This window comes from Frieseomelitta varia, unplaced genomic scaffold, assembly GCF_011392965.1.
Source record: "Frieseomelitta varia isolate USP_RPSP 00005682 unplaced genomic scaffold, Fvar_1.2 scaffold_508, whole genome shotgun sequence".
Lineage (NCBI taxonomy): Eukaryota > Metazoa > Arthropoda > Insecta > Hymenoptera > Apidae > Frieseomelitta > Frieseomelitta varia.
The window spans coordinates 1-16420 of NW_025110266.1; the positions used below are offsets into that span (position 1 = coordinate 1).

The window sequence follows — 16420 nt, forward strand, 5'->3', positions numbered from 1 at the left end:
GAATTTAGCATCGCGGTCGCGGTCGCGGATAGGTCGCGAGTAGGTCCCGAAACGAACGTTCATATAGGTATTGCTCGAGCACGCACATGCGAACCGACAACGATCACTATGATCGGTGGTCGTCCATGTGAATTGGGGGTTAGCTTTCGCGATTTATATTATTATTTCACCTTAGTAAGTTATTTTTTAGTTTGCGATTAGAAAGACTCGAGCTAGACGTAAGTTTCAGCGGGCATTGCGCTCGAAGAAAGAAGAGGCTAAAAGCCGAAGAGGCCCGGCAAACTGCCACGAAGAGGGTCACAGCAAATGGTTTCTCATCCTCTGGATCATTTAAATGATTTCAGTGCATGGGAGATCATTTTCGTTACTACTTTGTCACTATGCTCTTTTAGTATTTGTAGTTGTACTTTTTTTCCTCTTCATCATCGTACATCATCGTCTTAGGCATATCGCGATTTTTTTTTGTTAATGTTACGATAAATTGATTACGGGTTGAATTAGAGTTGCGAAGTAGTTTCACGCCTCTTTATTAGTGTTACGAGAAATGATTTACGGTTTAAGTTAGAGTTGCGAAGAAATGATTATCGCGTTTGCTTTAGAGTTGCGAATTATGATACCGCGACTTTTGATTGCGAGTTTTTGAAGTTATCTTGGAGTTATACATAGTAAAATTTATTAATTTTGTTTCTTTTTGTTTTATATTAGATTATAGAGTCGCTACTTTTGATTAATTTTAATTAATTAGAGTGTTAGAATATTTGAAGTTTTTTGTTCATACAGTAGCTTTTGTATTGTTAATAATAATTTTCATTCAGTTTAGTTTTAGAGTTAGTGTTGCGACATTATTTCATCGCGATTTCCTATTAGTGTTGCGATAATGAATGATCGCGTTTCTTGAAGTAGCGTTGCGTTTACAAAATGCCCACATGCTTTCATTGGATTCGTAGAAAGTTGTTCCTGCTTCTGGATCTGATGCAGGTATAGACGGTCAGCCAATCGGAGTAATTACGTATCTAAACGGAGATTCAAAGAGGAGACATCAAAAGGTATGTGAATTTCTTTTATTGAATTATTTATATCATTCATATTACGATTCATATAACTTATTGATTTTTTTATATTCGGACTTGTTAACAACTGACATATACTATATAAATAATATTTCCAAATATTCGAATTTGCATTAGGATCTTCGTATAGAAAGTTCAGTAAGCAACTGGAAAATAGTTACATCTAATTATAATAACCGTATCACACTATATATACGCATACGTACATATACATATATTCTATTCTATGTACAAAAATATTTACAATTTCTCGCAAATAACGCGATTACTTTTACATTTTTGTGTATATACATATTCTGTATTTATTACGTGTCAATATTGTTTATAAAAACCAAAAATTGAGATAATTATCGCATACTAAATACGAGACAATCACAGATTGATTAGTTCGTAAAATAATAAGAAATATAGAGTAGCTTGCACGATTACAATAAATTAATACTTATCCGATGATATATCAGTATAAATACATGCTTATTAATTCTATTAACGACAGATTGTATTCTTGTGCAATTCGAGTTGTTTTTATATTTCCGATTGGTTTTCAGGGGACGTTAAGCGATCATTTTCAAGGAGCAAATTGCCAGTTGACTGTCTGGTGCTTTTTCAAAGGGCTTCGCACCGTCCGGGGCAGTATACCTGTTCACTTGGTAAGTCAGCATTGTTTCATACTCAAACACATCTGTTCCGAGTTGCTGTAATAAAGAAAATTGACATCCTGTTCTTTACTATTTGCTACTATTTGAAATCGATAGAATAAGATACGCATGAAATTAATCTCACAATTAGTGAAATTGAAAATAGTTAACGAAAAAGAAACGAGAGGGAGTGTGAGAGTGGCGCTCTTGGCGCCAAATTTCAAAAGTTGCATTATGAAAACAATATAGCAATTCAAAATAACAATGATATTAATATTATTAATATTACGTGTCATTTATTCGCATATGGTACAATAGTATGAGTCAATAGAAAAGGAAAAGAGGGGAGATTTTCGAGATGTAGCTTTTGGAAATGAAAAGGAGGAGATTGGGATGTTCGTAGATATTAACGATGTTCAATTAACGATTGTTGAGTGTGAGTTCTTTGAACAATCCAATTTCCGTGCGCTATTCTTCGTAGAAAGTATCTAATAGAAGCGTGTCACTTTCGTTAAAATTTCGCTGAATATAGCATTTTCTAAAATAAACGAATCGTTTCGTGTTATTATTGTTACCTGTGTCAGTGGACTGGTGTTTGTGGTAAAAATTCCAGCGAACTCCTTCCTCTTAGCCAGTTGCAAACAATATTCTTCCATCTCTCTCATCATGATCACGTTCTCCGCCGGATTTAGGTCACTGCTCGTCGTCATCATGAAATTGTGGATAATTTGACCCTTTCCTTTTGGCAACTTTCGTTCTCGAATTGGTGCCTCCAAGTATTCCAGAAATTCGAAAACGACCATCAACTTGGAGTCGAGGATCAACTCAGGCTCGTCCCAAAGATCAAAGTTCAGGCCAACGCCGATCGTTCTGCCATCTTTGGCCGATTTCACTACGAAACTCAAGTCCTTTTCTACCAACGGGTTCCAAAGTATTTCCATCATTGTGTTGTAGTCTTCCTTTGTTATATCCGGCATCAGCCACTGCTCTAAATCTGCTTTACTGTAGAAACTTTCTGTGATAATTCTGCGGAATTCAGAAAAATATCATCCACCTTTATTGTAACTTATTAATCTCACGTACAGATGGCAGTACTATTTTTATATTATAGTGGCTAGAGTTGATAACTACTCGAAATTATCTTTCCCATTCTATAAACGTGTATCACGAATAAATTTGATTTCTATAATTTCGTTTAAACTAAAAAAGAAGATTCAGAAGGTAATTAGTGTAAGTTACTGTTTATTAAAATTGACTTGTGCCATGCAGATACCTTTTCTTGATGATGAAACTGTCTATCAACAGGACAGTTTAGTCAATATAACTATATATTATAATATACTATATATTATACTATATATTATACTATATATATTATAATATATTATTATATCGTACATATAATTATGACGTAAGAACTAAATTGTTCTGCCATACTCTGTGATCAATACATTATAATATACTAACAGTATATTACTATATCATATTAATACATAATAATTGCATATAATAATTGCATATAATAACTGCCAGTCAACTTTATTAAATTTGATTTCTATAATTTCATTTAAACAGAGGATTCAGAAAGTAATTAGTGTAAATCACTGTTTATTAAAATTGATTTGTGCCATGCAGATACCTTTTTTTGATGATGTAATTGTCTATCGACAGGACAGTTTGGTCAATATAATATAACTATATATTATAATATACTAACCATATATTATTATATCGTACATATAGTTATGATGTAAGAACTAAATTGTTCTGTCATACCATGTGATCAATACATTATAATATACTAACTGTATATTACTATATCATACTAATACATAATAATTCCATATAATAAACTGTCTTGTCAACTTTATTAAAGATTTTGTCAACAAAAGGATATTTGCATGGCGCAAGTCGTTTTTTAAATGAAAAGTGACATGCATTGATCAATCCTTCAAATTACAAATTTCTGCTCTACAATTTCTGTATCACATTTTGTTTTCACTCTTCAGTTTTAATATTCTCCCCTATCCTAACTCCTCAGTTTTAATATTCCCCGTCAGGAAAGTTTCAAATATAAATTTATTGCAGTCTACGTACTCTATCACATCTTCTTTATGAGAATCGTTCAACATCTCAAAGATGTGTTCTTCTTCGTTAAGACCATTCTCAAGGGGCTCGTCGTCCGCGCTGATTTTCATTCGATCGAGCACCTCGCCCAAACACTTCGCCGTGATAAACTCTGTGATCCCTATCTCGTAACCTTGATCCCGTAGCTTCGTCACCGTGTAAATCGAGTTCAAGGAATTTCCGCCTAGCTCGTAGAAATTCGCGCTGATACTGACGTCCGCGCGACCTCCTGCACCAATTACGGAGGCAACGGTCGGAAACAGAACTTTCGCCTTCGCTAGGTTCTTTTCAGGTATGTCGGTGTAGTCGCAGTTCATGCATTGCTCGTTGTCTAGAATATAAATGCGAAAATTTTAGACTTGTGGCGGATGATTAACGTACTCTGTATCTTTCTAAATATAAATAAAATGTTTTTGAGAGTAGAATTAGAAAAAGGTGGAAAAGTAGAAACTTGTAGTAAATATTAATAATAAATAGAAATTTATGATAAATGTGAATTTTTTGAGAATTTAATTAAAAAGGTGGAGAAATAGAAACCGTTTAATATACTTTAGATGTTTTACACGGGCATTCTTATTTTTTTCGAAATTTTGCATTCAAAAATGCATGAAACACCACAGTCAGTACAGATTACTGTAAAAGGAGATTACTGGATGTTCTTATATATTTTGATCAGTCAATAATTTCGAAATGTTACCGAGTTGTTGAAATTTTCATGATGTAAAGTGAAAATAATTGAGAAGGCACATATATTGTTACCGTTGTTGAGATTAGAAGATTCGTACTGCTTTAGCAGTGCTTGGCGATCGGTCTTCCCGTTTGTTAAAAGAGGTATATTGTCCACGATGATAATTCGTGGTAACATGTATACGGGTAGAGTAGCTTGAAGAAACGTCTCGATATCCAACGTGCTGATAGATGAATCGTTCGTTATAGTTACAAAAGCAAGCAATGCCTGAAAATTCATTCGTTCGTTCAAATAATTTTATTTTATATAGTTTTACTTAATAATAATAGTTAATAATTAAGTGTAAAATATAATATAATATATTAAGTATAATATAATATAATATATTAATATATTAAGTATAATATAATATATTAATATATATAAGTATAGTATAATATATTAATAATATATTTAAGTATAATATAATATATTAATATATTAAGTATAAAATATAATAAGTAATGTATAATATGTAAGATACATAATGTATCAAGTACATGTAATATATACATACATAATAAATTGCACATACATGTGTAATATATAAATTAAGCATGCATGCACATGTACATACGTATAAATTTATATGAATTATATCGATTTAAACACATATCAAGTGTATGTACACGTAATTTTATAATATAATTATTGAATATTATTATTAATTCAAAATTTAATATAACTTTATGTAATAATTGTAATACGTAATTATACTTAATACATTATAGTTAAGCAATCGATAATATATAATAATAATAATTATACGATAATATATATCAAAGATATTGAAACAATTAACGATACCTGAGACAATTCGCCGGGTTTGTAACAAAGAACGACTACCTCGTTAACACCAGGTCCCCTGGATACTGCTTTCTGCACTTCCATGAGGTCTACACGATGCCCCCTAATTTTAATTTGTGAATCCATGCGTCCTTCGTATACGATCACTCCTTTCGATATTCTCGCATAATCTCCCGTGCAATAAATCCTCGAGTACTCTGTTCAAAGTGGAAACAATCGATTGTTCATTTTTATTTTACACTGATATTAGAGACTTCTTGCTTTTCACTTTGATGAATTACAGGTTTTTTGAAAACGATGTTAAACGATGAATCGTAAATCTTCCGATATGATAAAGTCAGCTGGTCACTTTAATTTTTTAGGTCAGGTTAGGTCAGGTTAGGTTAGCTGGTCACTTTAATTTTTTTATTTTTTAACGATGTATTCTTTCGACTTAAAAGTTTTCGATTTTGAAATTCACTGACATACAAACATTTGTCGTTTCTACGAATGTTTTCTTTAAAATGGCGTGTCCACCATTTCCATAAATTGTTCGATGTAACATGCGATAGTTTTTTTTTCGATATAAGATCGCTATGTATCTTATAAATCACCAATAGAGTTTAATTAGAACCGTCGTCTTGAAAGTAAAAAACAGAATTTACATAAGCTACGCGTGTAGATTAAAATCGCGAGTATATTGAAGAACGAAGTTCTTCCGTGTTATACAATCATAATTTTCAACAAGAGTTCCGTTTTGTCAATGACGTCGGTATAACAGCCTTTCGTTTCCATACTAATCCGTCGATGCTAATCCGTTCGATATAACTGTGCGTGCCACACACGTGATGAGACACCTCGAGGATAAATAAATTTTCCCTAGATGATGATGCATGCATCGTTAATTCGAATTAAAAAAAAAAAAAAGAAAACAACAACAACAACAACAACAGGGTATTTCCACATAATAGAGAGGAATGTCGTACAGGACGTTTCAGTTTTTTTTCCAGTCAAACGTTATCAGAATAAATATTCTGTAGATTAAAATAAAGAAAAAAAACCTCGTATGAACATATACAGTGCCACATCGGAATAAAATGAACACGTGCTGGGTACAGTATCGATTTAGATACTGTTCTAAAGAACTCAATATAAAGAAATATCAAGACTAGAAAAACAAAATGATATTGCTCGCGTTTAAAAGTTATTGATCAGACTTGATCTTCAATTATCGTCGGATTAATTAGTCAGGGAATATTCAAAAATAAGTTTCATTAATAGTAATAAATTTCAAAAATCGCACGAATTGCTGGAAATTAAATATACAAAAAGTATTTCTGTACTTTTTAAATTCTTTTTTTATAATGATCGATCGGTTTAATGAAACGGACGTTTACTTTGTTCTGATGTGTCTTAACACATGCTACACGATAGAATTAAAAAAGAAAAATAATATACATAATATTTAATTAAAAAAGAATATTTAATGTAAAAAGAAAATTCGTCAAAGAAACGATCGTAAAGAGAAAAATGTTTCATGGTAATACTCTACCAATGCTGAAACTATTCGATTTTATGCTTATTCTCATGTTATTAATAATAATGAGAGAGAATTCGATTTCTAGAATACCCTGTGATTATATAAATTATAATCGTTAACAATTAAATCGTTTAAATTCATCAAAATTAAAATTCGCGATGCGGCGGTGTTGCATTTATTTACATTGAATGGTAAAATCTACGAGACATGTAAACGGTGAAAATTTTTACCTAGATCGATTGCATAAGGATTGTCGTGGAACTTGCGTGACTCGTTGTCGCGAATGTAACCTGTTGCGAGGTTCCTTCCGGCGACTATCAGCTCTCCAACTTCCTCTTGCGGCACCAGTCTCATCTCCTTGTTCACGATATAAATCACGCAGTTGTCCAACGGTTTTCCTATAATCAAATTAAAGTCAATCGTCCGTTTTCGAATCTGCTAAACATAAATGAGACGGTGATTGACAACATGGTAACAAGATTACATTATTGGACTTATACGAATTTTCATGCAAGTTCATAGTTTTGAGGAAATTAATTAGAAAGATAGAGCCCACGGTGGATAATTGTTGTTGGTATACGTCGGATATTTTATACATTTTGTTGTATTACGTAAAGGTTTTCTACAAATGTGCGTAAAAATCTATATATAAAATATACAAATTGTCTATAAATGCAGTCTAAATGTCATAGCGACAGTTAGATACATTGGGTTGTTGGTCAAAAGTTTGCGTGCAACTGCGAAAAGATATGTTTCTACAGTTTTTACTTATTTTTGCGCGCAGGTTATTTGTCCTGTTGTTTAGCACGGAATTAAGTCAAATTTAAGTATGCTTGACGAATTTTCGAACTTGGTTTTGCTCGAGAACGAAGCGAGAAATGAACAAATTTTATTCTTCCTTTCTTTTCTTTAAAATTTATTTTTACGTACAGATTTGCCTCTTTCTTTCATCAACGCAAAGAAAATTATTGCTTTTTTTTTAAATTCAAAGCCACGGTAAAAGCAAGGTAATTATAAGGAAAAGAAACAAAGGGATATTTAATGTACAATCACCATTTTTTTTTTTTTTCTAAATTGAAAGTCATAGCAAAAGTAAGATAAAAATAAAAAAAATCTTTTAATAAATAGAAAATTACTTGGGTCAAGGGTTACAACAGAAGTTTAGGAAAAAGATTGTATTTTTTAGGGAATTATTTAAAAATTAATTATAATTGTAGGCAAAAGACATAATCGAATATTCCGTTTACCAATCGGCACATTCTCCACATTCTGCAGTTGCTTTCGATTGCTCAGAAGATGATAAGTCACGTCCCCCATGATCTCCGTGCTGCCGTAAAAATTCGCCAGTATTTTATTGTCATTTTCGAAGGTGGCGAAGAATTGATCCGCCAGTGAAACTGGCAACGTTTCTCCAGAGCACACCCAAAGTCTCAGTGAACGTAGCGCGTCGTCTTTGGTCTGAAACACGTCAGTCAAACTTGATAATAACTTGAATAATTAATGCCAAGAGATTTGAGGCTCGATAATTATTGATCAGTCAGTTATTGATTTAAGAATGACAACGGTTCATACTTGGTTGACGAGTCGATCGTCGACTCTTAATTATTATTAAATTCGAAATTGAATTAACGTTAAAATTAATTCACCTAGGAAGCTTCAACTTTAATTCTGATTATCTGTAATTTAAATATGTATGAATCGACTGTGAATTGAAAAGCTTGGTGGAAATAAAGTTCATAGTACGAAACGGGAAATTGAGATGAATGCACGGGAAATTTTAGAGTTTGGTTTCAGTTATAATATCAACTACATTTAAATTAAATCCAGGTGAATTCCGTTCACATGGAATAAATACAAATTTCGAAATAGATTCGTGATAATTGATTCAAAATTTACATTTTAAAAATCTATTCATTCACCCCACTGTAAATGATGTTATATAATTATAATGTATTGTAATATAATTTAACGTATATTATAATTATATTATTATGTTATATATTATTGTATATATATTATATATTATTGTATATATATTATATATATATTGTAATATATATTATATAATAATAGTTATATAATTGATTCAAAATTTACATTTTAGAAAGCTATTTATTCGCATCACTGTAAATGATGTTAATTATAATATATTATAATATATTATAGTATAATTTAACGCACATTATAATTGTATTATTATGTTATATATTATTGTATATATATTATATAATAATAGTTATATAATTGATTCAAAATTTACATTTTAGAAAGCTATTTATTCACATCACTGTAAATGATGTTATATAATTATAATATATTATAGTATAATTTAACGCACATTATAATTGTATTATTATGTTATATATTATTGTATAATAATATATATTATATAATAATTATATTATTATGTAATAATAGTTATATATTATTGTATAATACATATAATGTAATTACATAATATATTATAATACATTATATTGTAATTATATCGTCTACGTGATGCGGATGAGTATTTTTGTACTATAACGTTATCTCCTTGAAAACACGCATTATGTAACGTCTACATAAGAAAAATATATCGACATTTAATTTAGTGACGGATAGACGTTCATTCAATTTTATTTCATTCTATTTTATTTCCTCAAACGTATAAATAGAAATTTGTACCACACTCTGAAACACTGTAACAAGTTTCATCTACTAAACATTCTGTTTTCATTATCTCACTCATTATCTGTCTATTTTTGCACAAATTACGCACGTGTATGTATATTCTTCAGTCTATTTATAAACGTTTGAATCACGTATCTTACGTGATGTTTTCTAAAATATCCTACAGATTCAGCAAATAAATATCTGTACAGTCTGTACGTCGGTGCAGCCAATTTTCATTCTCCCCTCCTCCCTTCCCCCCTGCCATTAATTTTTTTTCTCCTCCTCCTCTTTATATTCCGTCGTAATGATCAAAAAATGAGAAACGAAGGTGAAACAGGATGGATTCAACGTTCGCCTCGTGAACGACGAGCCTGATGCATAAGGATTGCGTTTAATTGAAAGGGACTTGCTGGCATTTCGAACATTAATCTCTGTCTACAGAGAATTGCGATTGTAGAAGAGGGGGCGGGGTGGGAGGGATGGAGAATACGAAAGAGATAGGGAGACATTTAATAACGTTCTACGTCGTTTAATGGCCACAATCGAAACGTAAATCGTTGCATGATTTATGATGTAGGATTTTGCGCGTGTGATTGTTATCTGCGCGTGTTGCAACAGTAATTTGAAATCCACTTACCCGTAGGCTCAGATACATCAGCACGGAGTGCAGTAACGACGGGACGAGCACCAGTCGTTGAATCTAAAATTAATCGCGAAAAGAATAGGTTTACTAGTTGGAGACTGAAATTTCGTTGGATCGATGAAATTCGCGTGTCTCGAATGGGAAATTCACGACGACGACGAGTGAAAGACAATTTTTGAAATGCTCAATTTCATTATTCGACGTACAGTAGCGGATAATTCGAAATTTTATTTCGAAGTGGAATTGCACAGACGAAACAGATATAATGTGTATCTTAGAATAGAACATTATCACCATCTGTGTATTGATTAATGTCAATAGTTAACAAATGCAAATTTTTAAGTTTCTTCTATCATCTACCGTATGCTCATGAAAGTTAGATTAGAGATTGGAGAATCAGATTCTCAAAGTATGAGAGAGGTTTGTTCTTTTATTATTTTTATTATTTGATGTACATGAAAATTCGATTGTTTATAATATTGCGTAACTTGAAAGTTACATATCCACATTTTGGAAATATTGTACTTGTCATTTTATTGTATTGTATTTCATCAATATAAGTATCATTATCAAAATACCAAATGAAGTGAACATTCCAATATGTTAGGACAAAAAATTAATAATTAGGGCAAATGCTAATGATTCGCTTCTTCTGTGAGAAAACGAAGCTTCTAAATTATAAAGTTAAGGGCGAATTAGTACATCAATGTAACTATACAAAAAATATGAAGAGAATCCTTGGAATTTCTTTTCAACAGTAGCTCTAATATTAAGAAATAGAGTTTGATAATATAAATTGATTAAAAAGAATTATTGCGATGCATCTTTCATCTATCCTTGATAGGTTAACGATTAAAAAATGAGAATTTTTAAGTGTAACGAATTGGCAGAAGTTTTGTTCATCAGATTTATTGTCAGTCTTTTACTGCCTTTTCTTTACGTTATTTGAAACAAACTTTTTCATTGCCTCTTCTCGTTTAGCTTTAAAGATTCTTCTTTATAGATTTTGTTTCTCTTCAACAATTTTGTTTGAAGTCCCTACCTTGTGTTCTTCCAGTACCGAGATAAACCTCTCTGGATCTCTAGTGATATGTTTAGGAATAACTACTAGAGTTCGTCCTTGCAACAATGGCCCCCAGATTTCACATACGCTATCCACAAACGTCAACGACGTTTTGAAAATACAACGTTCCTCGTCTTCAGCATATGGTAGCTCTTGCCATTGCCATTGCAATCGATTCAGCACAGTGGCATGCGGTAAAAGCACTCCTTTAATCATAAAACTAATAATTAATAAGAGAGAAAACTCGAACTGAAATCCATAAAAATGTCATTTAGATAAGAACGACAGGTAATATCAATAATTCACGTAATTATTATAGTCTCATAATTTTACATAATTATAAAATTCCACATGTAATTAATGTATTCTTATCGCTTGTATTTCAGTTTCCGATTTATTTTAATCTTTCGATTATAATGATGGATGTAACCGTGGCATAAATTCTGGAAAAATTAATTCAAGAGAAAAATAATTGTTCGTATATTTTTTGACTTGCCAAGAATGAATTGAAGCAATTGTTGTAAAACGAAATTAGAAAATTATATAAGTATTAATATTATATTATGATAAATTTAATATAATATGCTAGAATATATTAATATATCATGAAAAGTTATATTTATATATTTATATAATTATTAATTATATAATTATATTAAATTTCGACGAAGAAGATCGTGATGCGCACAGGCCATAAGCTGAAAAGTAACGATTGTTTTTACAACAAAATAGTCTACGATTTTTCTCCAAAAATTCTTCGCGAAATTCCATAAATTTGTCTCGTTACACGCACGAATAATACCATTCTACGCGAATGATCATAATACTAAAGCTTATTACTATACAATTGCTAGTCTAGTGTTATTTTTGGTTCGATTTTTTATTATCGTAACATGTATATAGTAACTAATTTATATAAATAATACCTTTGGGCGTGCCCGTGCTTCCCGAAGTATACAGAACTATAGCAGTTGTTTCAGGATCCTCGTCGTACTCTAAATCCTTCTTTTCCTCAACTTCGGACTGCTTTAACAGTTGCTCGTACGTTATCGTGTTCGTTCCCTCGTAAATAGACGGATTCGCTGAAAAGAGAGATAGATACAGTTTTCTGAAGATTGAGATTCTTAACACTTTCGGCAACCAAAATGTAGAACCAAAAAGTCAGTAGAAATTGATATGCAAGCGATAAGGAAAAGTTTATAACACAACGGAGAACAGAAGCTTTTATTTTTATTGAATTCAAATTTTCACAAATTCTCACGAATTCGTTTCTAGGGTGTCTAACAAGTTAACGGGATCTATTTAGATCCCGATCTTTTCAATGGTACTCGGTCTTTAATTTAATTAAATCTAAAACGCGCGCGAAGCGATGATATCATCTCTTGCACATTTTCATCTTCAATTATTGTACTCGCTATTTTATCTCGCCAGTTCGCTTCGCGCTATTATATTTTATTGTTATCGTCTTTCAGCATCATTCTTTTTCTTCACTGGATTTTCCGCGGATCAATAAATAAATAAATAAATAAATATCTTTGTACAGGCTGGGCCAAAAATCACTTCCTATTAAAAATGAATCCTAATAAATCCTAAATAAATATAATTGTAATTATATAAAATATAATAATTATAATAATAATTTATATATTATTATATTAAAAAAAATATATTACATTGTAATAAATATTTATAATATTTTTAATGTATTTATTATATTTATAATAAATTTTTTTAAATCTTTTCTTTTCCAGATTAAAGTGCACGAATTTAAGTTCATAGTTTGAACTTAAATTTAATTTAAAATTAGTAAAATTAGTTTTTTCGTATATTTTGATGTTTTATTAAAAAAAATAGGTGGAAAGAAGCTTTTGGCCCACCTTGTATATTATATCATGTTGTATCCTGTTAAATATATATATATTATACACATTTTTGTAACGTCCAATTTTTCATAAATGCGTAAAATCCCTCGCCTCGCTTTTAAAATAAGAGCGTGCTCTCCACATTTGGGACACGTCCTGAGTCAAGAATGATCCTTAAAAGGGCAAATAAACTTGAAAGGACAATTCTCCGGAATTCTGTTGGAAATTGTGATCCAATTACATCCGATACGGCTCTCGTCTGAACGACGAACTATATACGGGCAGGTGAGGAACGAGCGTGAAACAAACGCCAATGGAATCGTTCAGATTTCGGAAGTTGCGACTGCGACCGGGGAGAATCGAAACTGTTCGCAGGAGCGTATCATAATTGCCGACCTTCTGAAAATCTAGCACGGCGATTTGCATAGGTGGCAAGGTCCTTCCGTTTACCTACCGCTCGAAGGAAAAATCGTTTTTCACGGCGTGACACGTTTCAACAGCAGCGGCAGTAGCAGCAGACTTCACTCGACACGCTTTTCCTCTCTACTTCGTCTCTCTCTCTCTCTCTCTCTCTCTCTCTCTCTCTCTCTCTCTCTTTTTTCTTCTTTTTCTCGCCGTTTCTCTGTCCACTTGGAATTATCGCGAAACGTGATGCAATAATCGATAAAGCGATAAAAAGCAGGATTTTTTTTCTTTTTTTCATTGTAAATTCTTCTCTTCTCTTCTCTTTGCGACATCGCGTTCGCGAGGGAAAAAACGTGGATTTCTCTGTGAGCGCGAGGCAACGTGGATTTCTCTTTGAGAAGTTTTTCTCAGCGTTTTTCGAAAGCACGACGACTGTCGAATTTTCTTTATTAAACTGTACTGCCGAGTGTCTCGCGTAAAACAGACCACTTGGATATCTCGGCTGTTATTGGTAATAAGAGGGATTAAATGCGCTTGGTATTAAACGACGCGTTTAATTTCTTGTTAATTGTTTTTCTTCTGACAGGACACGCGAAGGTTTCGTCTTCGTTTTTTCCCTTTGAAGTGAAATCGTATAATTTTCAATGATTCGTTCTGTTTTGATATTCGTGCTCGTCTAGTTTGATATTTTCTAAAAAAAAGAAAAAAAAACAAAAACGTTTGGAAGAAAATTTATTTACATCGGGGAATCATTAGCTTAATAGATGCTTGCATCTCAATTTTGTACAATATTTATCATTAATAGATCTTGGCGTTATTTCTTTCTTGTAATAGTTCTTTTGATAGGTGGATGTATAGAGGACATGTGAATTTCGATTTTTTAAATGAAATCATATAGTTCCTAAATTCATTTTGATACTCCCGAAAGAAAGGGTTGATTCACTACTAGCTTAATAGACATATTAACCTCAATTGCATATAATATTATAAAATGAAATAAAAATATTATATTAATATTATATATACATGTATATATAATACATACATACATTATATTAATATTAATATCATCATGTATAATATTATAATTTTTTAATTTGCATAATATTAACGCACTAATGTTATTTTTTCCTTTTCGCCTGTACCACAAATTACACGACACTCTGTATACTCTGCTGTTGAAGTGCAAAACTTTTCAGAATGCCCGGTGTGTCGATTTGTTTCGTTTCGCGTAATCGATTTGCAAAGAAATTAGTATTATCGAGGATCTATTATCTTAAAACTATTGGTACTAAGTGACAGGAGATGATAAAAGGGACTAAAAATGAGGACCAGAAACCAATTTGCGAGTTAATGGAAGAACAAGAGAAAGACAAAGAGAGGAAATTATGCTTGAGATCCCTATCTGGTTTTACAGAAACTTCAGCATCTACGAGTCTGCATAATAAATGGGCTTTTAAACGGATATTTAAACGAGAAACTCAAGAAGCGTCAAACATGACAGCGTTTCTTAGCTAATAAATTTTTTAAATCATTTTATTTCTTAACACGTTGAATGTCAGTTCGTGTTTGTAGCTATAAATATTCCAAAGTGACTAAGATAAGATGAATATGCGTAATATCGACAAAAATTTGACGAATAAACTACGGATTTTTGTGTGTTTCTAGAAAACTTAAAAGTGGAAAATTGCCCAACATATACATAATGTGAAAAAATATAACATAATAAAAATAAAAAAGAAATATATATATATATACACATTATACAGAATGTCTCAGAATATCAGGTATAGCGAGCATGAGATAGGCAATGTGAAGAGCAACTGAGGGCCAAGTGAATTTTCATGTTAGAATATCAGTTACAAATACATAGTAAAAGTAATCAAGCGAATGCAGCATTTGCAATAAAATATTATACAACAGTGTATGCCGGATTACTGCAATCGAAGCAAAGGATGGAAGCGCGAATTGTTTATTAATTATTAAAAAATTAATATTACTACATGTAACATATACTTGAATGATTAATCAAGATTAATCAAATTAAAAATACCAAAGATACAAAAAGACGTTGAAAACTGTAAATGATTTTTAATTCTTTGACAAGGTGACTTTGATATGCTTCGGTCAGAAAAAGAAGAGGGGAAAAAAAAAGAAAAAGAAAATGAACAATCATTTTTACCTCCTTCCTCGATCACCACCGTGAAAGGTCTCGCTTCTTGCAGAACGTGTTTCATTCTGGCCATCGGGAACTCCGCGTCCAAAGGTAGATACGCCATGCCGGCCTTCAATATGGCCACCAGTACCGTTGGTAGCCGATGAGACGGCTTCATGCATACTGCCACGAACGATTTCGACGAATTCTCTGGTTTCTCCAATTTTCGTAACGCTCTGGCCAATTTGTTGGACAGCTCGTTCAGTTCGCCGTAAGATACAACGTACTCTTGCCCCTCGTCGTCTATATTGATGAAATACGATGAGTTTAATATAAATTTATTCAATTTATTCAACGAAACTGTACATATAGAAATTTACATATAAAAGCTAGTGGTATATCGAAAGTGGAAAAATCTATAATCAGTGGAAATTAAGAATCACTACAAAACACGTAAAGTGTCTTTAATACGAGACGTAACACGAAATTGTACATATAGGAATTTACATATAAAAGCTAGTGGTATATCGAAAGTGGAAAAATCTATAATCAGTGAAAATTAAGAATCACTACAAAACACGTAAAGTGTCTTTAATACGAGACGTAACACGAAATTGTACATATAGGAATTTACATATAAAAGCTAGTGGTATATCGAAAGTGAAAAACTATAATCAGTGGAAATTAAGAATCACTACAAAACACGTAAAGTGTCTTTAATACGAGACGTAACACGAAATTGTACATAT

At 31.8% G+C, this 16420-nt stretch overlaps 1 protein-coding gene across 2 annotated transcripts in view; it reads right to left on the bottom strand.

Moving 5' to 3' along the window:
* Nucleotides 1-1346: 1346 nt before the first annotated feature.
* Nucleotides 1347-16420, bottom strand: part of LOC122533230 (mycosubtilin synthase subunit C) — a 25320-nt gene continuing 10246 nt past the window's right edge. Inside the window, exons 3-13 of one of the 2 annotated variants that reach the window (XM_043662737.1) lie at nt 15699-15974; nt 12176-12331; nt 11229-11455; nt 10181-10243; nt 8136-8346; nt 7119-7286; nt 5370-5566; nt 4595-4790; nt 3806-4166; nt 2284-2734; nt 1347-1765 (exon numbers count right to left, since the gene is read on the bottom strand). In XM_043662737.1, the coding sequence (XP_043518672.1) occupies nt 1625-1765; nt 2284-2734; nt 3806-4166; nt 4595-4790; nt 5370-5566; nt 7119-7286; nt 8136-8346; nt 10181-10243; nt 11229-11455; nt 12176-12331; nt 15699-15974 (2447 nt within the window). In that variant the 3' untranslated portion in view covers nt 1347-1624. Of the gene's footprint in view, nt 1766-1978; nt 2197-2283; nt 2735-3805; nt 4167-4594; nt 4791-5369; nt 5567-7118; nt 7287-8135; nt 8347-10180; nt 10244-11228; nt 11456-12175; nt 12332-15698; nt 15975-16420 lie in introns of those variants that run through there. The other variant, XM_043662739.1, reaches the window with a different exon arrangement.